Below are 26,275 nucleotides of genomic sequence, written 5' to 3'. Positions count from 1 at the left end.
TGTGACTTGGTCCACGGGATCTTTTATTAAGTCTTTCTTCAAGTGTCACCTTCTCTGCGGATCCTTCCTCCATGGCTTCCTCCCCTATCCCTGGAACTCTCCCTCTACCTTCCCTGAGTAATGTTTCTTCTTGGCATTTGTCATCTGTTAGTATGCTCCATAAATTAGTACTTTATTTTGTTTACTATTAGTCTTTCTTCACCATAACATAAACTCCATGAAGGTAGGGATGTTTGGCTTTTTCTTTTTTTTAACTGCCATTCCCTAATCTAGAATGGCATCTGCTACATGATAAATATGTACTTTTAAAATACTTTCTGGGGACTCCCCTGGCGGTCCAGGGGTTAAGAAACCGCGATGCCACTACAGGGGATGCAGTTTCGATCTCTGGTTGGGGAACTAAGATCCTGAGAGCTACATAACATGGACAAAATTAAAAAACAAAAACAAAAAACACTTTGTATGAAAGAAAGAGTAAGGAAACTCATCATGAAGTTCAGGAACTACATGTTCTGAACGTTTAGATTATATTTGCTCTAAACATGTCCAGCTTCAACAGTTTATGGTTCACTGACTGTGTGGCCTTCTAATGAGTGGGCCCCCCTGGTAAACTCTAGGCAGCTTTTCACTGAGAAAATTCATCACAAGAATTTTGTTGGTCAGTTTAGTAACAGAACTTTCTACAAGTAGCAATTATGTACAATTACTTCCCTGTTCATGTAATAGTCTTCTCCATCATGAGAATAACTGAGTGAGCTGGTTTTTGTTTCATTTTTGTTAAATTGAGATAGAATGGAAGAAGACTGCAGATAGCTGTTCTTTTCAATAGTTTTATCCTGACCCCAGGCAATGGCTACTCTTCCACTATGTCCTCAGAAGATCAAAGCCTGGTTGAAAAGTCTAAACCCTCAGTCCATTCTTAAAATCAATCAATCAATAGAGGGACTTCCCTGGTGGTCCAGTGGCTAAGATTCCACTCTCCTAATGCAGGTTTAATCCCTGGTCAGGGAACTAGATTCTGCATGCCACAATGAAAATTGAAGATCCCACATACTGCCATTAAGACCAGGTGCAGCCAAAAAAAAAAAGACTTTCAGGATATTGAAATAAAAAATTAATAGATATCTAAGGGAAAGTGAGGGTTGCATCAGTTTAATGCAATCCATTCTGACAAAATGAGCTGAGTTTAGGTTTGAAGCTATAGGGGCCTCAAATGATTGGAGAAGGTTTAAGAAAAGCTATCAAGCTCTGTCCAATCATCTTCAAGCTTGCCGCTCATGTACGCTCAACAATCTGAGCTACATTGTCATTCAACTCACTCTGATAATATATTGATAGATCCTCAAATCTCAGAAGTTCTTCTAGCTGTTATTAACCAACTCACTCTCTCAGTTCCCAAACTCAAACACTTTCCTGCCCTTTCTGGGCCTATTTCTCTGCTTTCCCATCCCTCCTGCCAGTTGATAGAAGCAAAACTTGCCACAGGAGAAGATGGAAACCATTTGGCAATGGATTCCCTTCACTTTACTTTCCCATGTCTCTAAGCTGATCAGATTTTGTACTCACCTGAACATGTTTTACTTTTTGTCACAGAATACTTTTCCCATCCACTGTCCTTTTGATCCCATCCTCTTAAAGATTTGCTTCTCCAACTATCCCTTTTTTTTTTTTTTAATTTGTTTAAGCCACTCAGTTTATGGTATTTTAATATTTATCTATTTGGCTGTGCCGAGTCTTAGTTGCAACATGTGGGATCTAGTTCAACATGTTTGAACCCAGGCCCCCTGCTTTGGGAGCAGTCTTAGCCACTGGACCACCAGAGAGGTCCTTATCCCTCTTTTGGTAGTTTTAATGTCTCAGTCTCCCTTTGCTCCTTCTCCTCAGTGTCTACAACTTGATAATATGTATAAATACACCTTCAAACACAGAGTCTAGAAATTAGCAGGTGGTTAATAAATGTTACTTTAACTTCTCTAATGCTTCAAGTCTCCCTTATCCTGAGAAATGCTGACATCCTTTCTTGACACTGAATGTCCCCAAACTGCCACACTCTTTCCTTTTCAAGCTTCTTATAGCATCCTGTGTTTCCAGTCTTTCTTCACTCCTACCTGCTTATCCAATTTTCACTACACATTTCATAATCAATCAAATGCATTTAGTCTTCATCAACTTGACTTCTTGATGGCATTTGTCAACACTGAGCACTTTCTAACATTTTCTCCTCTTTGGGGTGTTTTTTTTTTTTCCTGAGCCCACTCTTTAACTCTTCTTCACTTTTCTTTGTTGGATAATCTGCCTCCAATTCTTCCTTAAATGTTGAAAAGCCCAGATTTCTGTCGTTAGCAAATTTTCCTTTTCCCATGCAGTGGAGAAGAGGCTGAATATTCTTTGGTTATTCCTAAATTAATGGCCAAATGCTATTATCATTTTAATTTCTTAACTTTGTTAGCAAATCATTTCCAACAATCTAGTAATTTTCTAAGTTGTCAATTAATTTAGACTAGGTAGCTGAGATGGTAAAGAATCTGCCTGCAATGCAGGAGAACCAGGTTTGATCCCTGGGTTGGGAAGATCTCCTGGAGAAAGGAATGGCAACCCATTCCAGCATTCTTGCCTGGAGAATCCCACGGATAGAGGAGCCTGGCGGGCTACGGTTCATGGGGTCACTAAGAGTCAGACACAACTGAGCAACTAAGCAAGAGCACAAGGGACTTCCTTGGCAGTCCAGTGGTTAGGACTCTGTGGTTCTGCTGCAAGGGACATGGGTTTGATTCCTGGTCAGGGACCTAAGATCCTGCATGTCCCATGGCATAGCCATAAATAAATAAATAAGGCTACATAAGGCTACTTTATATTTTCCTTCAAATAATCTTCAAAATCTTGCCTCTTCTTCCTCACAAACTTTTATTTAGTAAGGTGTTCGAGAATGCCAGGAGTCAACTGTTTCCAGAATCTTGAAGGACCCCTCAGGAATGGCAGGGCGCCCTGGCCTCCAGCATCCCATTTTCAGCTGTACTGCCTGCTGCTCCTTCCAGGCTCTGGTACTGGCCCTGCTGCTATCAACTGTGGACCGTGGTTCAGCTCATGTTCAGATTTAGGAGACAGTGTGTCCTTCCAGGAACCTCAGAAAATAGTCATTTAAGGTGACCAGAGATTTAGTGTCAGCGTATGAAACTTTGCAGGGGGATCAGTGATAAAAACGCTCTTTGATTTTCCAACACACTGGACCATATCTCAGACTTTCCTTTATGTGTAATTCTCTAGACAAGATTTTCACCTACTGCAGTAATGCAGACAAGTCAGCGAATTAAAAATCAACTTGCTTTTACCTCCAGAATTTTATCAACTTCCATAAATGTTTTATAATCTAGGAGACATCACTTTTTTGGCGCTATGGCAATTCATCCAGACAAACTGCGGGTAGACGTTAGATCAATGGCTCAAAAAAGTCTGCGTAGCAGGATAGTCTCCTTTGCAAAGTCCAGACTCAGATCTTACCACGATTCCACCTACAGCTGTGCTAACCATGCCAAGGCTTCTCTATCCTCACAGATAACTATCCTGTCCTCCCAGATCTCTCTGTGTGAATGATCTTCAGAAGTCTTGGGAACATGAAGTCCTGAAGACTGGATGGGTGGAAAGCCCTAGGAACCAGGGATCTTGGCTGTCAGTGCTCCTTTTTAAAAATTTCATATGTGCACGCTTCTAGGAGGACAACGGTCAACTGGAGTTAAAGCCAGTCAGCTGGAACACCATCACTGACCAGAACGAGAATCCCCTTTGCTGAGCTCTTGAGCTTGAGGCTCTGTCATCTCACCACCCATGCTCTTCGGGTGAACACTGGCACACAAGAGCTCAAGAAACAGAGCAGAAGAAACCAGGCACAGAAGACAGTCTCCCTTTTCATGCTTTAATCCCATACCCTGTGCTCCATGGACGGAGGGAATGGTCTCCCCAGTCCTGGCCATGCCCAGTCAGAGCAGATGAAGTTCCTAACTATTCAGCCTCAGCTCCACAGAACCTCTACCAGACAACAGAGACCCGTGGGCCATGAGATCCTACGCTTTAGTTCTTACATGAAAATGAAATCATGTAAGAAAAAGCCAACAATGCAGACATGAAAGCCATTTACTCCTGGTAAATTCTTCAGGGTCCCAGGTCTCCCTGATGTCAGAGGGTGAGGGGGGGAGGATGAGGGTGGGGAGTCAGGAGAATAGTCTGGATGGCCTTGGTCAGCAGCAACAGCTCTTTCTTAATTTTCCCGTAATTTGAGCTTAGATCTTCTCGTTTCCTTCATGTAAATAAAGTGAGCCTGTCCACCATGATTCTACAATCGTTAAGAGTGCCTCTGTCAGCTGATACCATTTCAAAAATCCCCTCACAAACCCATGTGATGAGGATAGGGTGGGTGGGCTTGTATATACGTGGAAATGTAAATGATTTCACCATGATTTTAATCAGGCTTTACTGAATCCCTCGGCACCCAAATGCTACATCCCACTTGTGGCAGAATAAGTGCCAGGGACAAAACCAAGAAACTGGGAGGCCCAGGCACAAGCCTTCTCACAGGAGAAACCCACGAGGAAAGAGGCTGCTGCCTGGTCCCCCCTTTCAAGCAGTGTCTGGCACCTGGTGTCATTTTAACCTTGGAGAGGAGAGCAGCCTGACGAGGTCTACATGAAGCCGCCTTCATGTTTCTGCCCATCACATGCTACTCACACCTCTCCCCAGAGTCAAAGGAAAGTGCATGGTGAGGAATTGAACCAGTGAGAGGTTTGTACAGGTAATCTATGGGGTGAGGCGCAGTTCTCCTGCCCTGACTTCAGGGCTGTGTGCTTTAATGTTAGAGCCCAGGGAGGACGGCATCGTAAAGGCTGGTCCCTCACCAACCCTGAGGATTGGTCCTGGGCCACTTCAAAGCTGAGACTGTTAAGTCGTCTTCAGGATGGGGGCAAGTATAATAAGCCCAACCTCTTGTGTCTTCACGCCCCCTGCTTCACACCTGCCAGGTGGAGGCGGGAGCATTTTAGCCAAGGAGAGGCCTCATTTCAGGCAAACTTTGGGAAGAACATCTCCTCATGGTGTGGAGGAAGGCTGAGAGGTCCTGCCAGGGGCTAATTTAGCTGCGGGAAGGTGTCATCAGACTTCGGCAGGTCAGGCAGATGCCCTAGACAAGGTCGCCTCCAGCCGACAAGAGGGCCTCTCCCAGTCTGTCCCCAGGAGAGGGCCGAAGGCAGGTCTCCCCATGTGTGGCCCTGGCTAGGAGGCCTTTTGTGAATGGGTCCTCTGGTGCCTGATTAAGTGGTAGCCTCTGCTGAAGCTCTTCCCGCATGTAGGGCACGTGAACGGCTTCTCGCCTGTGTGTGTCCGCTGGTGCCTGACAAGGTGGTCCCTCCGGCTGAAGCTCTTCCCACACTCGCTGCAGCGGCAGGGCCTCACCGAGGCGTGTCCCCGCAGGTGCTTGGCGAAGGCGGCGCTGTGGCTGAAGCAGCGCCCGCACTCGCTGCACAGGTACAGCTCCTCGGCCGCGTGTGTCTTCCGGTGGGCCAGGTACCGCCTGTGGTCGCTGAAGTCCTCGCCGCATTCCCCGCACAGGTAGGGCTTGCCTCCGACGTGGATTCTTTGGTGGGTGGTGAGCACGGATTTCTGGCTGAAGCTTTTGCCACAGATGGTACAGAAGAAGGGCTTCTCTCCCGTGTGCGTCCTCTGGTGCCTGACGAGGTCAGAAGTCCAGCGGAAGTGCTTCCCGCAGTCCTCACACCTATAGGGCTTCTCCACGGGTGGGGTTCTCTCCGCCTGGACCAGAGGGGCGGCCTCACCCAGACTCCTCCGGTTTAGCAGGTATTTGTGAGGAGCATTCGTCCTGTGTACCTTTTGGTGCCTGGCGAGATGGGAGCTCCGTGTGTAGCTCTTCCCACACTCCATGCATTTATAGGGCTTCTCTCCTGTGTGAGTTCTCAGGTGTCGAATGAGGTGGGAGTTACAAGTGAAACTCTTTCCACACACAGGACAGTTATGATGTCTCCCTAACAGTGGGTGGACGGGCATGGTTTCCTGAAGGTTCGTTGAACTACTGACTTGAGAAATCTTTGTGCCTAATCTTCTTTCATTAAGTCTACCAGGATCATCCTCAAAGACTATTTCCCAGTCTGGAGTTTGGTGAATTTCTGCATCTCCTGACACAGACCTGTGTGGATCCTCCAAACTCAGATCTTCTTGCCCAGGACACTCTTCGTCGTCGTCACTCCTGTCTCCTGTAGAAACAGAGAGGAGAAAGGAGGAGATTACAGAGGTAGAAGATGTGCCTTCTGCACAGTGGAGAGAGTTTACACTGTTCTGAGAGGGCAAGACCATATAGAGAGAAACTCAAGTTTCTCAATTGCAGAGGCCGGAAAAAAAGAAGTAACTGGTCAACTGAGTGCCTGTTGTATGCTGAGAACTTTCTTACATGTTATCTCATGCTGGCAACAGCCTTCATGTGGACAAACATTATCATCCTCCTTTCACAAATGTGGAGGGACTTCCCTGGTGGTCTAGTGGTTAAGAATCCACCTTTAAATGCAGGGGATGTGGGTTCAATCCTTGGTTAGGAAACGAAGATCCCACATGAAGTGAGGCGACTAAACCTGTGCATCACAACTAGAGAAGTCTGTGTGCAGAACAAATGTGGAGACTAGGGATCAAGAGTCTGTGTAAAGGCTTAAAAAATGGTATAGCTGCAATTCCAAGTTTCCTTTTTTTCCTGTCACCATTTTGTATTACAGAGCCCTGAAACCAATGACAGGTGTGAAGAGGGGAGAAAAGAGAGAATGTTTGGCTTCAGAGGGAGACAGTGGTACTGGCTGAGCCGTTAGAAGAACCAGAGAGGGGCTCTCCAGAGGGCGAGGGAAACACCGACCAGAGGAACTGCCAGCCAGGGGGTGAGGGTGGGGCAGATCCCCTATCACTCCTCACCTGTATAGGTGAAACTCAGAATTTCTGGCTCTTCAGGCTCCTGAGGCTCTGGGACGTCTGGGACCAGAGGCTCTTCTTCTCTGACATGGGAGATCTCGTCTAGTCTGGGGATTGGAAAGGCTGCTCAAGAGAGGGAAACAGGACATCACGATTGGCTCAACAGTCCCCTGTGTCAAGAGCAGATCTTTTCTGTTCGGTAGACTGAAGAAAAATCCCATAGGCAGGCTATTCAAACCTTCCGTCTCTTTGGCCTGAGCCCCTGATGGGAACTGTGTATCTCTTGCCTTTCACCGGCAACTCAGTAATCACACAACTGGCAGTGTTACCCTCTTTTCCTATATTCAAGTAAGTAGAATACTCTAAACTTTTATTGCTTGCTTCAAAACTGATATGCTTACCTACGCACACTAAACTAAAACTCACACTAAAACTATAGTATTACAGCTCTATTTTCTTGTTCGAGTTTCCAACTACTTTCTAGGCATTTTCTCTTCCCTTTAATTTTGAAAGCTATTATCTTCCTCAGCTGTCCTTTCATGTCACCGGTAGGGTCGGTGTAAGAGAAGTGTAGTACGTGCAATCGAAAGTCTAAGACACCCTCCGTTTCCAACAAGAGGAAGATCTTTGTGCTCAGGACACTCTAGAAACACTTGAAATTCCTTACACAGGGAGACCACGATTCCACAGTCTTCTTCCAAGACGTATTCCCCATAGAACTCTTTCTGGGTTGGATCCAGATCGCTCCACTGGTCCTGGGAGAAGCATACGGCCACATCCTTGAAAGTGACCAAGCCCTGAAACAACACAAGGATTCCATTACAATGTGATGCTTCATGGAGCCTCATATCTAATTCCTGAAATGAAGGTCTTTGGTACAGGCACAGTCCATCCAAGAGACAGAGAAACTCAGACGGGACACCTGGTTCCTTTCAGGACACCTGTGTTTCATTTTCTGTTGCTTCCCAAGTTTCTGCTCTTGCAACTGACCCTCTTCCTCTTCCCTCCAATCCAACCACTTTCCCTCAGCACCAGACTACACTGTTCTTCCCAAGGATGTTATTTACAATATGAGAAAGGTCTTGGAAGTCATCATTCTAATGGTATCTGTATCTCTGCAAAAATTCATCTTTTCTAGGAAGTTCTTCCTAACTGCCCTTACCCAATCATGTACCACTTATACAGTCTACGTAGCATCAACAGGACTTCCCTCTTCAGCTCTACAATCTAAAAACAAGGATGAGCTCTATTCCTTTATTCTCCAGCCACTCAGCTTAGTTTCAGGGCTCCTGACCTGGTGAACTCTTCTTGAATGCCATGGCCTGACTGAATGAGAAGAGAACAGCAACCAAAATCAGAAATTGATTTTGCAGGCCAGTCAGTCACCCTTACAAATGACTATCAAGTTTACTTCTTAACATCAAAAACAAATCCTCCTTTGACAACTTCAAAGTTGTACCAGAGTTTTCCCAAAGCAACCTCATTTTGTTAGTCCCTCAGGTCAGTGGCAAATCAAGAAGCTCTGGAGCCTGCAGATCCAACTAAGATGTTCTCCGTGAGATGCAGCTCCTCCCCTTCCAGACACGAGCGGAACTCAGAGCTTAACCTGGCAATGGACAGTGGAAGCCTGTGTCCTGTCTGACCTGTTCAGCGTACGGTTAATGCTCAATGGTTCCTCGAGTTCCCTGCGATGCAGACGGAAATGAGGGCGCACCTGTGATAGAGCAGTGAGAAGGGCGACCATCTCAGAGTTTCCAGAGTTCCTCTCTTCAGGAAGGGCTGGGTCCTGAAGCACTGGAACCTCTAAGAAGACAGGAAGGGGAGATCAGTCACGTGCAAGGCAGCCCTATAACCAGCAAAGAGCTGAGCATTCCCCATGGTCTCTGGTGGGAAGGGTGGGGTCGAGACACTGGCCTAAGGGCAGTCTGAGTCACCCCAAAGCTGCCACCTTTAACGTTACGGGAATGCCAGGGGAATAACCAAGAGTTCTGCTGGCCACAGTGGCCCTGCTCTAGCAAGACTATGGCTAGAACCGCCTCCTTTCAACACCCTGCATCCTTTGGCTTCCTCCACTCATGCTCTACCAGCCTCCCCGTCTGAGAGCAACACCCCCACCCCTCACTCAGCCATGACCCCCACTTCCTGTGGGCTTCCCACCGCTCTTCTGCAGGGGCTGGAGCTCCGACTCCTGGCACAAGGTCTGCTCTTCTGACGCCCCCAGAACTGGGCTCTGTGTGGTCTCCTCACGGAGCTCCTCGGGGGTCAAGGTCTGTGCAGGGTCCTGCAGCTCACTAGGTGACCCGGGCTCTGCTCCTGGAGGCACTGTCTCCTCGGACAGGACTTCCTGGCCGTGAACATGGACAGTCACCTGGGAACAATTCCAACTTCCAGTCACCGCGGAGTCAGGATAAAGTCCTGGGTGTCACAGAGCTCACATCAGAAGAAGCTGCCATCAGAAAACTCCCAGGGGGGCCCAGGTAAAAGGGGGAAGTCCAGTCCCCCTGGTGTGTGCCAGGGGAAGCTCAGGTTACTGTCGCCAGAACAACGGGTGGGGGCGGGGAGGGGGGCGCGGGACATTCAGATACCACCCTGTTTTCTTTTTTCCCTCAACCCTGCCCATCACTGGGGCTCTGAGGTGCCATCCTTCCCATCACCCTCTGCTGTTTTAGGAGGGGCCTCTCTGACTGAGGGGCTGAGAACCTCTGAGGAAGTCAAAGAATTCTCTACCGCCCCCCCCCTCCCCAGGAAAATGAGGTTCAATACCAAAAGGGAAAAGGAAAGCGGTATCACCCTTGGTGATGAGGCCGCAAAGATGGCCTCCCCAGGCAGGTGTTTCAAGAACCAGGAAGTCACACACACACACACACACACACACACACACACACACTCCACTGTCCCATGGGGCATATGGATCTAGGTGCAACCCAAGGGCAGAGCCAGTTAAGTTTACGAGGTGATTTCTGTGAGCCCTAGCCATCCTTGCAGCCGGTAGACGCCATCCTTGCAGCCGGTAGACCCCCTCCGCATCACACAGATCAGGACTCCCCCTCCTCACCCACCGCCTTGGTCTCCTGGGCTGTTTCTGCAAACCCTCCACCAGGGTCACGGCCTCCTCGCCGCTCTCGGGCCGCTGGCCCCGCACCCAGCTCTGCAGCTCTCCGGGCAGGACAGTGAGGAACTGCTCAAGCACCAGCAGCTCCAGGATCTGCTCCTTCGTCCTGCGCTCTGGCCTCAGCCACTGACGACACAGTTCTCGGAGTCGGATGAGGGCTTCCCGCGGGCTGGCTGCTTCCTGGTAGCGGAAGCGCCGGAAGTTCTGGTGTGACGTCTCAAGCACAGGGTCATCCCTCTGTGAGACAGACTCCGGCCGACAGGGGAAGTCATCTTCCAGTTTCACCATGAGAATTCCCTCTTCTTCCCAAAGATCCTGGTCCTCCGGCTCCAAGGCAGTAGCCATTGTCTGGCTCTGAGGTGGCCTCAAACCATTGAGAGCTCACAACATTCCCCCTCTATCAGCCTGGGCGCCTCCAGGAGCTTCCTCCCAAGGGACCTGGGGTAGAGAAGTGAAGACAGACAACAGGCTAAGCATGAAGGTAAGCACAGGAGTCACAGTTCTGAGCTCAGTCTTAATCCTGTACACATAACACTCCCGAACTTAAGTTCCCTTTCCCCTAATCTCTGTAACATACCCTGTACCTAGACCTAGTTGGAATAGGGTAATCCGTGCCTGAAGGTATGTTCTCCCATTCCTTTTCCTAGGCAAGGATCACACCTCATACAAAAACAGAAAAATACTGCATTTCTATTTCATAAAATCTGTTAACCTTAAAGGAAAACGGTAGGAGAAAGGACACTTAAAACTGCCTGCTAAAAATGTGGTATTGATTACCACCTGTTTTACACACACACACACACATGCTGACATATACATGGGGATATATGTTCCGAGAAGTGACACATCAATAGGCCTGAAATAGAGAAGACTTAATGGAGGTTCAGTGAACTGAATCACACTCTGTTATCAATTTCTTCTGTAAAGTGGGGACTCTCAGAGATTTGAGGGGAGGACTGTATGAGGGAACAGTGAGGAAAGCCACAGAAACAGTGGCTGGCACACAGGCACCCCCTGAAGCGACCTTCCTCTTAAGATGTCTTTAATTGGGAGAACTACAGACCCTCAAACCTGAATGCTGAAAACTAAATTCATGATTCTTACTCCCAAATCCACACCTCTTCCTGGTATCCTCCATTGGCTGAGATCATCACTTTGTTAAGTAAACACTCAACTTTATAATCTTTGGATTCAATGTTGATTCTTCCCTGTTGCTTATAGCTCATTAAACCAGTTCTGCCTCTTAAGCCTCTAAGTCTGTTTCCTCCTGCTTGGGCCCTCACCTCTTGCCTGGACTATTGCCACGACTTCCCTATTGGGAGTTCTGTAGCACTCAGCTATGAGCAGAGTGCAACAAATTCACCAGTTGAGCTCTTGCAGAGCACAGAATCACACATCATTCTTCTGGACACTCTGATTCAAGTCAGTCTAGACAACTGTATCTTTAAGAAATGCTACATACGGTTCTGATGTGCACCCTGGTTGAGAAACACCTCAGGCATCTATGATTAAGATTGCGAGTCCTGGAGTCAGACAGCCAGACTGCCAGGGTTTGAATCCTCACTCTACTGTTTATGAGGTGTGGGGCCCATGGTCAACTTTTATCCTCCTCCTGTCTGTTTTCCCATTTCCAGAATGGAATCCATCTAACAGGGTTACTATGAGGAGTATCTGTGAAGTGCTTAGAAGAGCGATGGTGCCCCAATGTTAACTATTATCTTTCTGAATCATAGTTACAACGGCATCACCCAACATTTTAAAATAGTAACTTTATAAGTAAGATCAGTTCCAAAATCCTTGGCATGGCACATGAAGCCCTTCACAACCAGCCTCTGTTTACGGTTCAGGGCTCGTATCCTCCCCTTTTCTCTGTGGCACCTGCTATAATGAATGCATGGCTCACCTCCCTACAGTAGGGTGTCTTTACAGACCTCCAAGTCCCAAAGAGTCTGTTCCTTATGTATGGAAAACTCCCACCCCTGATGCTGCACATGTGCTCTTATTTCTTCTTCATTTCCAGGATTTACAGTTCAGGTCTTAATCAATTTTCTGGATTACTGCAGCTGCCTCTACACATGAGCTACCTGTCTCCAGGTTCATTACCTTTAAGTTACCATTCATCGTTATCACCAGAGTGAGTGCTCTTCACAAATCTGGTCCTGTCCCTTCCTTATTTAAGATACTCAATCACTCCTCTCTTGTCTTGTAACTGAAATACGAACTTCTAAGGATTATGTATTAGGTTGACCTTCATCTTGTTACTCCTTTGCCTTCCTCTCCTTTCAAACACACACACACACACACACACACACACACAGAGTGCATGTGAAGCACACAAAGCTCTATGCTCTTTGTCCTCTCCACATGCAGTTCCTTCAGAATCTTGGCCCTTCATTAGGTTAAACTTGTCTTTCAAGACAATAGATAAGGCTTCATGTTTTCTGAGATGCTTTCTTTGAACCCATTCCCTGGCCCTTAAACATGGTTAGGAATCACTGCTTCCCTAGCTATCTGAGCACATCTGTATCTCAAATCTGCCATATCACACAGCCATCGCGTATCTTTCCTGTGAAACTTCTTGAAGTAGGGAACTATGCTGTAGTCAATCTCCAATACCCGTAAGAAATCGCACAATAAATGCATCTAGATGAGTAAGTCTCCACTTTGAAGTTTCCTTCCTACATTAACAGGATTAAAGTCTTTCCCACTGCAAGTTTCTCTTCTCTTTTATTCACCAAATCTCATTAAATCTATGTTCTAAATCTTTCAAATTCATCCATCTCATCTCCTCTGCCATTCCCTTAGTCAAAGCTTGACGACCCACTAACCCCTACGACCACAGAGGCATGTGTGTGGGATGAAGTACCAGGTTCAAATCTCACCAGTGTCCTCCTGGTGGCTGCCCCCACCACCACTCTCCATGTGCAATCTGAGGGGTTCTTCATGTCCCCATCTTTTTCTGCTTCACTACAACTGCCCCTGGAGAAGGAAATGGCAACCCACTCCAGTGTTCTTGCCTGGAGGATCCCATGGACAGAGGAGCCTGGTGGGATACAGTCCATGGGGTCGCAGAGTCAGACACGACTGAGCGACTAAGCATACATGCACAACTGCCCCAGGTTCACCTCAATGTCAGTAATCCACTCTTTTTAAACTTTTTGACCACACCACATGGCATGTGAAGTCTTAGTTCCATGACCAGGGATTGAACCCATGTCCCTTGCATTGGAAGGGCAGAGTCCTAACCACTGGACCACCAGGGAAGTCCTAGCAGTTCATTCTTAACAGCTATAACATGCTGTCTAATGTCCAATGCTGCCCATTAATGACCAAATTATTCATTCTTAAAATCTGTATCTCAAAGCAGTTTTCATTCAGGCTCACTTCATTTTTCCATTACCTGAAAACATGTACTATGTAATTTCATGGTCTGTTCTAGAAAGTTCCATAATTAACAGATCTCCCTGGGCTAATTTTCCTACATATTAAATCTGCTCTACCTCATGGTGATTTTTCTTCATGAGCAGTTTGTAATTTTTTTAATGCTTTTGCCCATTTTCTTTGGGAGACCTGAGAGCCCTAGGTTATAAAAGTGAGCCCTTTGAATGAAATTTCATTTGCTTCTACCCAAGTACTAGTGGTTTCAATGATCTTAATTTCTCAGAGTATTTCCTGAATCATGCTGACAGTGTGTTATTTAGGCCTAAGCCTCTGACCCAAGGCTATAAAGGCCTACACTTCCCTCGCCCTTCCGTGTGATCAGTAGACACACTTTCACAGGAGTAGCTTTTCCAGGATCCAGGCTGGCAGATGGTTCAACTCCATATTCCTCCCCTGTCCCTACCAGTCCCCCACTCTCATATCACATTGTTGGGAGTACAGGTATTAGAACCCCAAATACTAGAAGCCTTTATTTTGGTGTGAAATCTCCTTGGGCTGTGGTGGAGTCAAGAGTGACTCCCTCCTCCAGCTTTTATTTCTGGAACCTACACATTTACCTTTAGCTTTGGGGAAGGGAGGTGGATGAGTGCCAGCATCCCGAAATGGACAGGAGCCATGTCCACGTCAGTTCCACCTGCAATACTTCGGTAAGGTCTGTCTTTTTTTTTTTTGATGTGGACTGTTTTTAAAGTCTTTATTGAATTTGTTACAATATTATTTCTGTTTTATGTTTTGTGGGATCTTAGCTACCCGACCATGGTTTGAACCTGCACACCCTGCACTGGAAGGTGAAGTCTTAACCACTGGGCCACCAGGGAAGTCCCTGACTAAGCTTCCTAACATATGAAATCAGCCCACAGCTCCACACTGTCCACAGGAAAAAATCTGAACTCCTTGTAATTTGACTCTCAAGGCCCTGCAAGACCTGGCCCCTGCCCCTGATGGGGCATGCCTGCTACTCCACTGTACGTTGCTGCCTGCATGTACAGCTCTCTCCCTTTTCTGTGCTCTCACTGGGTTTTTGTTCCTGATGCTGTTGACACTCCTTGAAATACCCTTTCTACCCCCTTTACTTGGTCAATTCTACTCATTCTTCAGACCTGCTTTTCCTGGACACCTTCCCTGGTTCTCCCAGACTGCACAGGAACCTGGACCCTGTATCACAGCACACACATACATCTACTTTATGCGTGGTAAGAATCGTTCACACTTCTGTTTAATTCACCAGACCACGAAGCTCTGAGGACAGGGCTGGACAGCACCCAGCTCAAGGCTGTCAACAGGTTCCCAGGCAGACACCATGGTAAGTCTTTCTAAGTCTTTCTCCAGAAGGACAGATCCAGTGTCTTATCAATTTTTATTCATTCATTTGTTCAGCAAACTATGTGCTAGACAGATGGATAAATAAGGAAAAAGCACTTGTTATTTGGATTGTGAATAAAACAGAATACTGTCAGTGGTTCCTGAAGTGAGGAAGCCACAACTCATCACAAGGAATCTTCAGGTTGCCCTGGGAGAATCCACATATAAGTCACAAGAACTGTGTGTTTGGAAAAGAAAAACAAAGTTATTTTCCTCTGAAGATTTGAATCAATTTTAATAATCACAAAACCAGACATAAAGTAATTTAATGCAACTACAACAATGACTGATGCTTTCAAACTGTGGTGAGGGTCCCTTGGATAGCAAAGAGATCAAACTCGTCAATCCTTAAGGAAATCAACTCGAATATTCATTGGAAGGGCTGATGTTGACGCTTCAATCCTTTGATCACCTGATGCGAAGAGCCAACTCACTGGAAAAGACCCTGATGCTGGGAAAGAATGAAGGTAAAAGGAGAAGAGAGTGGCAGAGGATGAGATGGTTAGATAGAATCACCAACTCAATGGACATGAGTTTGAGCAAACTCCGGGAGATAGTGAAGGACAGGGAAGCCTGGCATGCTGCAGTCCACAGGGTCACAGAGTTGGACATGACTCACCAACTGAACAATGATGATTTATCAGGACAATGCCCCCCCACATCTGCAAGGCAGGGGAAGAAAGTGGTATTGATACACAGGGTCTCCAGATTAATGAAGGGATTTCTATTATTAATATCTTAAAAGTCCAAGAACTTCCCCAGCAAAGCCGGCCAGGAACTCTCACTGTTTTCATGTAGCACAGTCCACAAGATTCCCTATTACAGAGTCTATGTCCTACAACAGAGGTTGATGCTCTTACAGGGCTTTGCTTTCCCCAAAAAGAGAATACAGTAGCACCACATAAAACCTGATTTATTTGCTTGTTTTGTATTTATTTTGGCAGGCTAAGATGAGATGGAGGCAAAAGGTCAGCAACAGCAGGGACTTCCCTGGTGGTCCAGTAGTTAAGAGTCTGCTCTCCCAATGCAGAGGGCCTGGGTTCGATCCCTGGTGGGGGAACTAGGTCCCACATGCCACAGCTAAAGATACTGCATGTCACAACTAAGACCTGGCACAGCCAAATAAGTGAATAAATATTTTTAAAAAATCAGCCAACGGCAGAATAAGGGAAGCAGAGCTGTCCTTGTTGGGGCAGGAGATGGGAAGGGAGGAGGTGGGCAGTGCTGTGGGAAGAGTACCAGATTCAGTATCCAGAGATGTATGTCTGGGCCCACATCCCTACGAACCTGGGGTTTCCTGAGACAATGGACACGAGTGCTTGTAAAGGATGAAACTCTCTGCCGACAACCACGCCCCTAATACACAGGATTCACTGAGGTCTGTGAGAGCTTACAAACTAGTGTGCTGTGCAAATGTTACACGTCAGTACTAGAGACAGGAAACGGACATTGTATTTTATTCTGCCCTTTATGGGATGGGCTACCCTGCGAGTCTGCCTAGGAATTCGTTGCCTTTGCTATTCTAATGCCTCCCCTCAGTGTCTGTCCTTGGAATGGCTCTACAGTGATAGCTAAAAATCCCAAACCAGGATGCTATAGAGAGACCTTGAGGCCAGGCCAAAAAAAGCGAAAGACCTGGTTTCAGAAGGCTTGAACATGATGTCTGCAGAGACGCTTCATGCGCCTTGGCCTGGGCAGGCCGCATGACCTAGTCTCTTCAGTGTTTCTAAGATGTCTGGGGCAAGACTGGGGAGGAGAGGTGGAGAGGCAAGACCTTTCTCCTGTCTTTGGCCCAGCTGTCTCTGTCCCTGAGTGAGTCCCATGCTAGTGAGCTTCCCAGGTGGCTCAGCTGGGATAGAATCCACCTGCTAATGCAGGAGACTCAAGACACACGGGTTCAATCCCTGAGTCAGGAAGATCCCTGGAGGAGGAAATGGCAACTCTAGTATTCTTGCCTGGAGAATCCCATAGACAGAGGAGCCAGGCTACAGTCCATGGGGTGGCAAAGAGTCAGACACGACTGAGCACACATGCATGCATGCATGCACACACACACACACACACACACACACACACACACACGCCCTAACTCAATCCTACTGACAAGAACAGAACACTACAGGCAGTGAAAAGATACCTCGGTCTCTAGCTTAAAATGTTACTACCATGTGGGTGGTCTGTAGTCCTACAGCATCTAATCTAAAGAATGATAGGATCTACTGGATCTATTTACTGGCAAATAATTCAGAAGAAAACAGTGATCAGAGGTTCAAATGATGACATTCAGCTGATACTTAAATCCCTCCCAGTCTCCCTTCTCTGTATGACACAGGCCCAGAGCCTGGAGATGTGAATATCTGCTCACTGGGGCTAACCAGACCTTGCCACTGCTCCTCCTGTTGTTCTAGAAATCAGCCAATAAAGATTGTTCACTGCCCTTTACTACTCCTGCCCTGTTCTTTAAAACTAAAGATTACCCACTAAGATCCTCCTACTGGAAAGATTCTTCCACTTTACTGTTAGTTATTCTTATGCTAATGTCCAACCACAGTCTACATATAATGGTTAGGGGCTCCGGAGCCTTAGTCTGGACCCCTCTCCTCATTTATTAGCCAGGGGATACTCCTTAAACCTCAGTCCAAATTTCAGAATGTTGGCTAACACTTCACACCTCACATGGCTGTTGGAAGGATAAATCAAGTAACACACTGAATTGCTCAGCACAGAGCTTGGTATATGGCAGATGCTCCATATATTCTGTTCTCTTTCCTTCAAATTACTTTAAATCCTTTTGGGAAGAAAGCAAGATTTAAATGATAAGCAAAAGTCCTTTATTTCATCATAATTCCAAGAAAAAAATTTAAATGCACAGATTTAAAATCTTGGTCTGTTTACTATTACATCTAAAGTACAGTGTCTAGGGAGTTTTCTGGGCTTCCCTGGTGTTTCAGACAGTAAAGAATCTGCCTATGATGCAGGAGACCCAGGTTTGAATCCTGGCTCTGGAAGCTCCCTGGAGAAGGAAAATGGCTCTCCAGTGGAAAATACCCACTCCAGTATTCTTACCTAGAGAATTCTATGGACAGAGGAGCCTGGTGGGCTCCTGAGGTTGCAGAGTTGGACATGACTGAGTGACTAACACAAGGGAGTTCCCTGGCAGTCCAGTGGTTAGTCCATTTGGTGCTCTCACTGCCATGGCGCAGGTTCAATCCCTGGTCAGGGAACCAAGATCCTGCAAGCCACTCAGTGCAGCCAGAGAAAGAAAAAATAAAGTGTTAAACCAAGACGAGAGTCCTTGTTTTGAAAGCACTTACAAGCGAAGATTAAACAAGGTCCTTGGGACACAGACAGGATGAAAACTTAAAGATAGGTTCTCCTGCCTAAGACCACGTTAGCAATGCTTCTACTTAAATCACAGTTCTGTCCCCTCCCTTGAACAGGAAGAGGCAACCTGAGGCAAATCCAGCCGTACAGGCATACCCCATTTTACTGCATTTCATCTTTATTATGCTTCAGAGATAATCTGGTTTTTTGTTTGTTTCAGTTTACAAATTAAAGGTTTGTGGCAACCCTGCATGGAGCAAGCCATTTTTCCACCAGCATTAGCTCACTTGATGTAATTACATTTTGATAATCCTTGTAATATTTCAAACTTAATTATTTTTATATTTGTTATGGTGATCTGTGATTAGTGATCCTTGATGTTACTACTGCAATTGTTTTGGAGTACCACAAACTGCACTCATGTAAGATAGCAAACAATCAATAAATGTGTGCTTTCTGACTGCTCCACTGACCAGCTGTTCCCCCATCTCTCTTGTCCTTCCCTTAGACACAATAATATTGAAATTAACAAAATTAATAACCCTACAGTGGGCCCTAAGTGTTCAAGTGACAGGAAGAGTCACATGTCTCTTGCTTTAAATAAAAAATGAGAAATGATTAAACTTGAGGAGGAGGGCACATTCAAAGATAAGACAGGACAAAAACTATGCCTCCTGCACCAGTTAGCCAAACTGGAAAGCAAAGATAAACTTCTTGAACAAAATTAAAAGTGCTACTCCAGGGAATTCATAAATATAAGTGGTGAAAGTTTTAGTGGTTTAGATAGACTATCAAACCAGCCCATCATTCAAAGGATCGTTGAATCCTTCCAGCCAAAGCTTCATCCAGAGTATGGCCCTAGCCCTCTTCAATTCTGTGAAGGCCAAGAGAGGTAAGGCAGCTGCAAAACAGAAGTCTGAAGCTAGGAGAGATTAGTTCATGAGGTTTACGGAAAGAAGCCATCTCCATAAACATAAAGTGGAAGGAGAAGCTGCAAGTACTGATGAAGAAGCTGCAACAAGTTATCCAGCTGTAGCTAAGAAAATTCATGAAGGTGGCTGCACTAAACAGCATATTTTCAATGTAAACAAAACAGCCTTTTACTAGAAGAAGTTGCCATCTGGGACTTTCATAGCTACAGCGTGTATATTCAGTCATGTCTGACTCTTTGCAACCCCATGGACTGTAGCCCATGAGGCTCCCCCATCCATGGGATTGTCCAGGCAAGAATACTGGAGTGGGCTGCAGTTTCCTACTCCAGGGAATCTTTCCAACTCAGGGATTGAACCCACATCTCTTCCGTTTCCTGCACTGGCGGGCGGATTCTCTACCACTGCACCACTGGGAAGCCCTCATAGCTAGAGAGAAGTCAATAATTAGCTTCAAAGGGCAGGCTGACTCTCTTGTTAAGGGTTAATACAGCTGGTGACTTTCAGTTTAAGCCACTGCTCATTTGCTATTCTGAAAATCCTAGGGCCCTTAAGAGTTATGTTATATCAACTCTGCCCGGGCCCTATAAATGGAACAAGGCCTGGGTGACACCCCATCTGTCACAACATGGTTTGTTGAATATCTTAAACTCACTGATGAAACCTATTTCTAAGGGTAAAAAGCCTTCTTGCAAAATATTACTTCTCATTGAAAATGCACCGGGTCACCCAAGAGCTTTGATGATGTACAAGATTAATGTTGTTTTCATGCCTGCTCACAAACAACCATCCCATAGCCCATGGATGAAAGACTAATTTCGACCTTCAAGTCTTATTATTTAATAGCAAGAGAACTAGAAGCAGAAGTGGAGCCTGAAGATGTGACTGAATGCTATAATCTCATGATAAAACCTTCATGAATAAGAAACCTCTTCTTATGGAAGCAAGTGTTTTCCTGGGATGGAATCCACTCCTGGGAAGGCGCTGTGAAAACTGCTGCAATGACAACTAAGGATTTAGAATCAGCAGGGCTTGGCAGAAAGGACTTCAATTTTGAAAGAAGTTCTACTGTGGGTAAAATGCTATCAAACAGCACCGCCTGCCACAGAGAAACTGTTTATGAAAGGAAGTCAACTGAAGCAGTAAACTTCTCTGTTGTCTTATTTTAAGAAACTGTCACAGACACCTCAACCTTCAGCCAACAGCAGCCTGATCAGTCACCAGCCATCATATCAAGGCAAGACCCTCCATCAGCTAAAAGATTATCATTTGCTGAAGAGTCAGATGATGGTTAGCATCTTTTTTTTTTTAAGCAATAAAGCCTTTTAAAATTAAGGTATATACATTTTTTTAGACATAATACTACTGCATACAATTGATTACAATACAGTGGAAACAATTTCTTGGGGAACCAAAAAAATTCATGTGTTTTTACTGTGGGATCTCCTTTATTGCAGCCATCTGGAGCTGAACCTGTATACCCAAGACGGCCTCTGCAAACCTAACCCAGAAGGCAAAAGAAATGAAAGGGAAAAACTTCAGACTTCTTGCCTTCTCACACATCATGATCAGTGTGCTTCAAACCATGTTTAAAAACTATTTAAGACAGTCTTGCCATTTAATTTTTTCTTCCTTCATTAGACTCAACATATAAAGACATAAATATCTCCTGCCCCCAAATTTTGTAGCCTTTTGTGGTTAGGATCAATGTCTAAAAATGTAATTAAGAGTAAATATAAACATGATAACTGTAAATAAAGCTATAATAATTGCAATAATTCACTTTAGTTTTAATTAAAGTGTTTCCTCGGAGAAGGCAATGGTACCCCACTCCAGTACTCTTGCCTGGAAAATCCCATGGGCGGAGGAGCCTGGTAGACTGCAGTCCATGGGGTTGCAAAGAGTCAGACACAACTGAATGACTTCACTTTCATTTTTCACTTTCATGCATTGCAAAAGGAAATAGCAACCCACTCCAGTGTTCTTGCCTGGAGAATCCCGGGGACAGGGGAGCCTGGTTGGCTGCTGTCTATGGGTTTCGCAGAGTCGGACACGACTGAAGTGACTTAGCAGCCAGTGTTCTTGCCTGGAGAATCCCAGGGACGGGGGAGCCTGGTGGGCTGCCATCTATGGGGTCACACAGAGTCGGACACGACTGCAGTGACTTAGCAACAGCAACAAAGTGTTTCCTTTAGGTAGTCAAAGCTATGGTTTTTCCAGTAGTCATGTATGGATGTGAGAGTTGGACTATAAAGAAAGCTGAGTGCCAAAGAACTGATGCTTTTGAACTCTGGTGTTGAAGACTCTTTTAGAGTCCCTTGGACTGCAAGGAGATCCAACCAGTCTATCCTAAAGGAAATCAGTCCTGAATATTCATTGAAAGGACTGATGCTGAAGCTGAAACTCCAATACTCTGGCCACCTGATGCAAAGAACTGACTCCCTGGAAAAGACCCTGATGCTGGTAAAGATTGAAGGCGGGAGGAGAAGGGGATGACAGAGGATGAGATGGTTGGATGGCATCACCGACTCGATGGACATGAGTTTAAGCAAGCTCTGGAGTTGATGATGGACAGGGAAGCCTGGGGTGCTGCAGTCCATGGGGTCGCAGAGTCGGACACGACTGAGCAACTGAACTGAAATGATAGGTATGTCCACAGGCCTAGGAGGCACTCCTGTCCCACTGCTGACAGTTCTGCCTTCAGAGGTAGACAGCCTGTGTTCTTCCTCCTGGAGATGTATCATCTGGAACAAGTCACACCAACTCATCCTGAAAATGGGGACGATTTTCTACCTAAAGGTAGAGGAGCTGGATCATTTAGAGAAAGCTATCCAGCTTTTTGATGGTAACAGAGGAGGAGCTTTGAAGGGTACAAGGATATGTGGCCTCAGTACTTGAGCCATAATTTATTAGCTTAGCTTGAAGATAGTGAGAGGAATTTACTCAAGAGTTGAGAAGGGCCAGAGACCAAATACAGGTCGTGAGTCCACAATTAAACATCCTGCCACCATGAGCCTAGTGGTTAACCTCCAACATGAAGCTGGGCTTTTTAACCTTGCAGGTTTTTACTCAGAGGTGGTTAAAAGCCTAAATAAAGCAGGCCAATCTATATGCCTCAGTTTAAAACTGAACATCAAATACTAATCTGAAGTAGGACAAAGGTGACCACCCAACCTGACACCCACCCTGATGAGGGCAGCAGCTTTTATCCGGCCAAGAGTTAAACTAGCCAAATGCATTTAATTCACTACAATGAATATGGTCAATGTCCATCACATAGAGGAACCATTATTTAATGAGAAAAAAAAGGATAATATATTTTGTAAACATAGTCTGACCTGAGGTGTAAATATGGATAATTCAGAATAGTTAATTCAAAAGTCATTCACTATGTTTTTAGTTTTTAATTAATATTCTGTCAAGATACTCCCTGCTCTGTATCTAGGTGACTTCCTCCTGGCTTTGCTCAAGGCTCCCCTCCATATGATGAGATGATGAAGGATGGGACCCACGCCTGCTGGACCAGAAGCATCGGAGTAGTACCAGGTTTCCACTCAGGCTACATCACGGCCCTAAAGTAGAAGTAATCACAGGATGCCATTCGTGTGCTGTTTAGTGTCTGTCTCCCACTGTGAGCCCCATCCCTGAAGGCAAGGGCCTCCTTATATGTTTTGATATTTCCAGTTCTTAATGTTTTGGCAAACTTGATTAAAAAAGATGCTCAATAAAAACTGTGATGAATTTAATTAAGTGGCTCACTTCTCTTCCTCCAACTTGAATATTCAGTTGTAGTTCAGAATCAGTGGGTACCAGGGCTTCTGGGGACAGTTATAGGAATTTGACATCAGCATTTATTTCAATCCCCTGTGGAGAATCAGGTGGCATAGTCATATACTAGTTTGTTACAAAGAATTAGTGGAGAGACGCTTCTTCAAGAGAGGAGAAAAGCAGGGGATGAAGTTCATTCAGCCCAGAAATATCTACTGAACATCAATTGTGTTTCCCACACAATTCAAGATGCTGGGCAAAGAAAGAGGAAAAAAAGCACAGGCCCTGATCCGAAAGAATTTAATGTAGTTAAAAAACAGCAGGGACTTCAGTATACTAGTAACTCACAGCAAAACTTGAGAATATGGGTATAAGCTATGTGATCAAAATTAAAGCTCCTATTAAGAGAATTAAGAAAATCAAGGGGAAAACTCAATATTTCACCATCAATTCAGCTTAAGATAATGTTGCACTTGGCTACAAAGGACATTTTCTTAATTTTACAAATGAAAGAACTCAGACCTAAGTGGTTATATTACCCACACAAGATCGTGTTACTAGTTTCAAGCACAGAGGTGCTCACACACAGCTATTTTGATGCTCAAACCACTGGGACGTGTGAAGAAGTTTGGCCAAAGGCAGTGGTTCTCATTCTGAGAAAGCCAGGTCAGCAGCACCAGCACCAGAGGACTTGTTAGAAATGCAAATGATCAAGCCCCAGCTCTGACTTACATACAGTAACTCTGGGGGTGGCTCCAGTAACCTGTGGGGCTTCCAGGGGATGACAATGCTTGCTAAGTCCGAGGACCAGTACCAAAAGCAAAGGAAGGAAATCTAAGATACGAGCAGAGGGCGTCCAACTTTTTCAGTGCTGCCCAAATGTAAAGGCAGAAAAGTGTCTAGGACCATTATATGTTTTACGCCTCTGCCAAATAATTGGAAAAATAATGTTGTAAACCTGTAACTTACCTCATCTGTATAGTTTATAATGCTCAAGAGTCCCTCATTTAGTAGAAAACCTTGATATACCCTTGAAATGACTGTCTACTGAAATAGTATATATAGAGTGCAAAAGTGGTACAGCAGGAGAAGAAAGGGGGAAAGACTAGGAATCCCAGGTGTTTGGTCCTAGGAAGAAAAGTTCCCGTCCTCCCTCCACCCCTGCCAACCTTCTTACACGGGACAGTAAAAGCAGAAAGTTACCCAAGACAAACGCCTGCAATCCCTAACAGCTCCCCTGTCATATATCTCCCACTAACAAGCCTCCTATGGCTGCCCCACACTTCCTAAGTGGCTTTCTGGCTCAAGGCCCATAGAGCAGATTGGAAGAGAAGTTGGAGGGATGAGCGACTCCACTAGCTTTCCTTGTGGCTTCTGAGTGAGGCTGCCCTGGGTGTCACCAGCAGAATGTGGCCAGAGAAAAAGCAACAGTAGTAAGTCTAGCCTCTAAGTAGACCCTGGATGTGCTAAGATGTGGGAGCACCCCAGGACCAAGGCAGACAGGGTTATCAAAGTGACCAGGAGAAAAGAACATCCGTGTCCAGAAAAATTAAAACCTGGCTGATAACTTTCCGAGAAAACGAAGCAAATCCATGGCAGACAAACTAACAAACTTTTAGTGAAACCAGACAAAAAGCCGGGCCCGGATACTCCCACTGAGGGTAGCGCTAGGTGGTGTCGAGAAGTGCCAAAACTGGCTGCTAGGGGTTGGAGGAGGGAAGTTTCAAGTGAAGACAGCAGTCACTGGCTTGAGAGGAGGTTCGGGTCGGTCACAGTGAGCTGAAAAGGCACAGACCAGATGGTCTCCAAAGCATCCGATGATCACGGGTAATAAAATCACGGGTGAGTGTATCTGCGTGTGTTGCAGCGGAGTTAGTGGTTGGCAAAGTGATGGGGCTCGCCAGGACAGGGAGCCTTCGGGAGGATTGCTCTAACCAGGTGAGAGGCGGGGTGAGAAAAAGCCGCCGGAACTGAAGGGGCCTCGACCACTCCTCCCTCGGTTTCAGGGGTAAGGGGGCCGTTGGCGCGGAAGCAACGGGAGGTACGAACTAACTGCGTTTCTGCAGGCCTCAGGAGGGGGCGGAGGGCGGTGGCTGCAAAGAAAGAAGCATGGATCGCCACCCACATCCCTGGAGGTTCTAGCTTCGGCCGCCAAGACACACCGGGACCACCACGCCTCGGCCCCCTCCACGCACTGCCGCCACCCCTTCCCCAGGACAGTACGATTCCCCCGGGGTTCCAGGGGGGCGGGGTCTCCGACCCCTCCCTCTCCTCGCCGCTTAACCCCGCTCAGCCCGCTCCGGCCCGGCCCGGCCCAGCCCCCGGCACTCACGGCTCCAACAGCTCGGGCGGCTCCTCCCCTGCCCCGGCTTCTCCCCCACCCACTCCCGGCAGAGGCAGCGCCGCCGGATCCGAGCCGCGCGGGGCCCGGCGGGTCGGAACACGTGGGGCCTTTGCGCCCGGAACCGGAAACTGCCCTTCGCCCCGCCTCCTCGCCGCCCAGGGGCCTTTCTAGGCTCTGGGAGGATTGCTTGTTTTTCTATGCCCCCTCGTTCTAGGAGGCCTCTTGTTCACCCGGATGCGAACCCGAGTCAAGGGCGTCTGTCCAGCTCTCCTGCCCCGCTCTGCAGGGGGACGGGCTATGGGGTTGTAGGGGAGTGCATTTACACTCGTGCCCTTGCAGTGGGGGCCTCTTTTCTTTTTTATGTTTCGGCTGTTTTGTTCGTTTTAATTCTGATAGCTGTATCTTTACCTGTTTTTCTTGTCCCCCTCCCCCTTTCTTTGCATTATCAGGGAACCATGGTAGAAAAGAGCAGTTTGGGGGTTGAATACTGCCTCTTGCAGCTGCCATCAGTTGTAGGGATTCGGACAAATCCACCTCTGAACCTCAGTATCCATCTTCTTTAATGGGCCAAATAATACTGTTACTGTAAGGGCTAAATGGTATCTTGTATGTGAACTGATTGGAGCTTAGTAGAAGCTTGCTGGTCTGCTGCTTAGTGGCTTCAGTCGTGTCCAGCTCTTTACTATCCCCGTGAACTGTAGCCCTCAAGTCTCCTCTGTCAATGGAATTTTCCAGGCAAGAATACTGGAGTGGGTTTCAGTTTCCTACTCCTTTTGTGTGCACGCACGTGTATGTGTCGGAGAAGGCAATGGCACCCCACTCCAGTATTCTTGCCTGGAAAATCCCATGGACGGAGGAGCCTGGTGGGCTGCAGTCCATGGGGTCGCTAAGAGTCGGACACAACTGAGCGACTTCACTTTCACTTTTCACTTTCATGCATTGGAGAAGGAAATGCAACCCACTCCAGTGTTCTTGCCTGGAGAATCCCAGGGACGGGGGAGCCTGGTGGGCTGCCGGCTATGGGGTCGCACAGAGTCGGACATG

General features: G+C 46.4%; 1 protein-coding gene across 1 annotated transcript; it reads right to left on the bottom strand.

Annotated features, from left to right (window-relative positions):
- Window positions 1-4,437: 4,437 nt before the first annotated feature.
- ZNF202 (zinc finger protein 202) lies at window positions 4,438-25,433 on the bottom strand. Its single transcript, XM_025266728.3, has 7 exons — window positions 25,220-25,433; window positions 10,007-10,501; window positions 9,109-9,319; window positions 8,666-8,754; window positions 7,619-7,748; window positions 6,955-7,074; window positions 4,438-6,254 (listed from the first exon to the last, which is right to left on the bottom strand). Exons 2-7 carry the CDS (start codon window positions 10,406-10,408, stop codon window positions 5,260-5,262), a joined length of 1,947 nt encoding a protein of 648 aa, XP_025122513.1. The 5' UTR covers window positions 10,409-10,501; window positions 25,220-25,433; the 3' UTR covers window positions 4,438-5,259.
- Between the last annotated feature and the right edge of the window lie 842 nt (window positions 25,434-26,275).

This window comes from Bubalus bubalis, chromosome 16 (assembly GCF_019923935.1).
Source record: "Bubalus bubalis isolate 160015118507 breed Murrah chromosome 16, NDDB_SH_1, whole genome shotgun sequence".
Taxonomy (NCBI): domain Eukaryota; kingdom Metazoa; phylum Chordata; class Mammalia; order Artiodactyla; family Bovidae; genus Bubalus; species Bubalus bubalis.
This window is presented reverse-complemented; position numbering and strand designations above follow the sequence as displayed.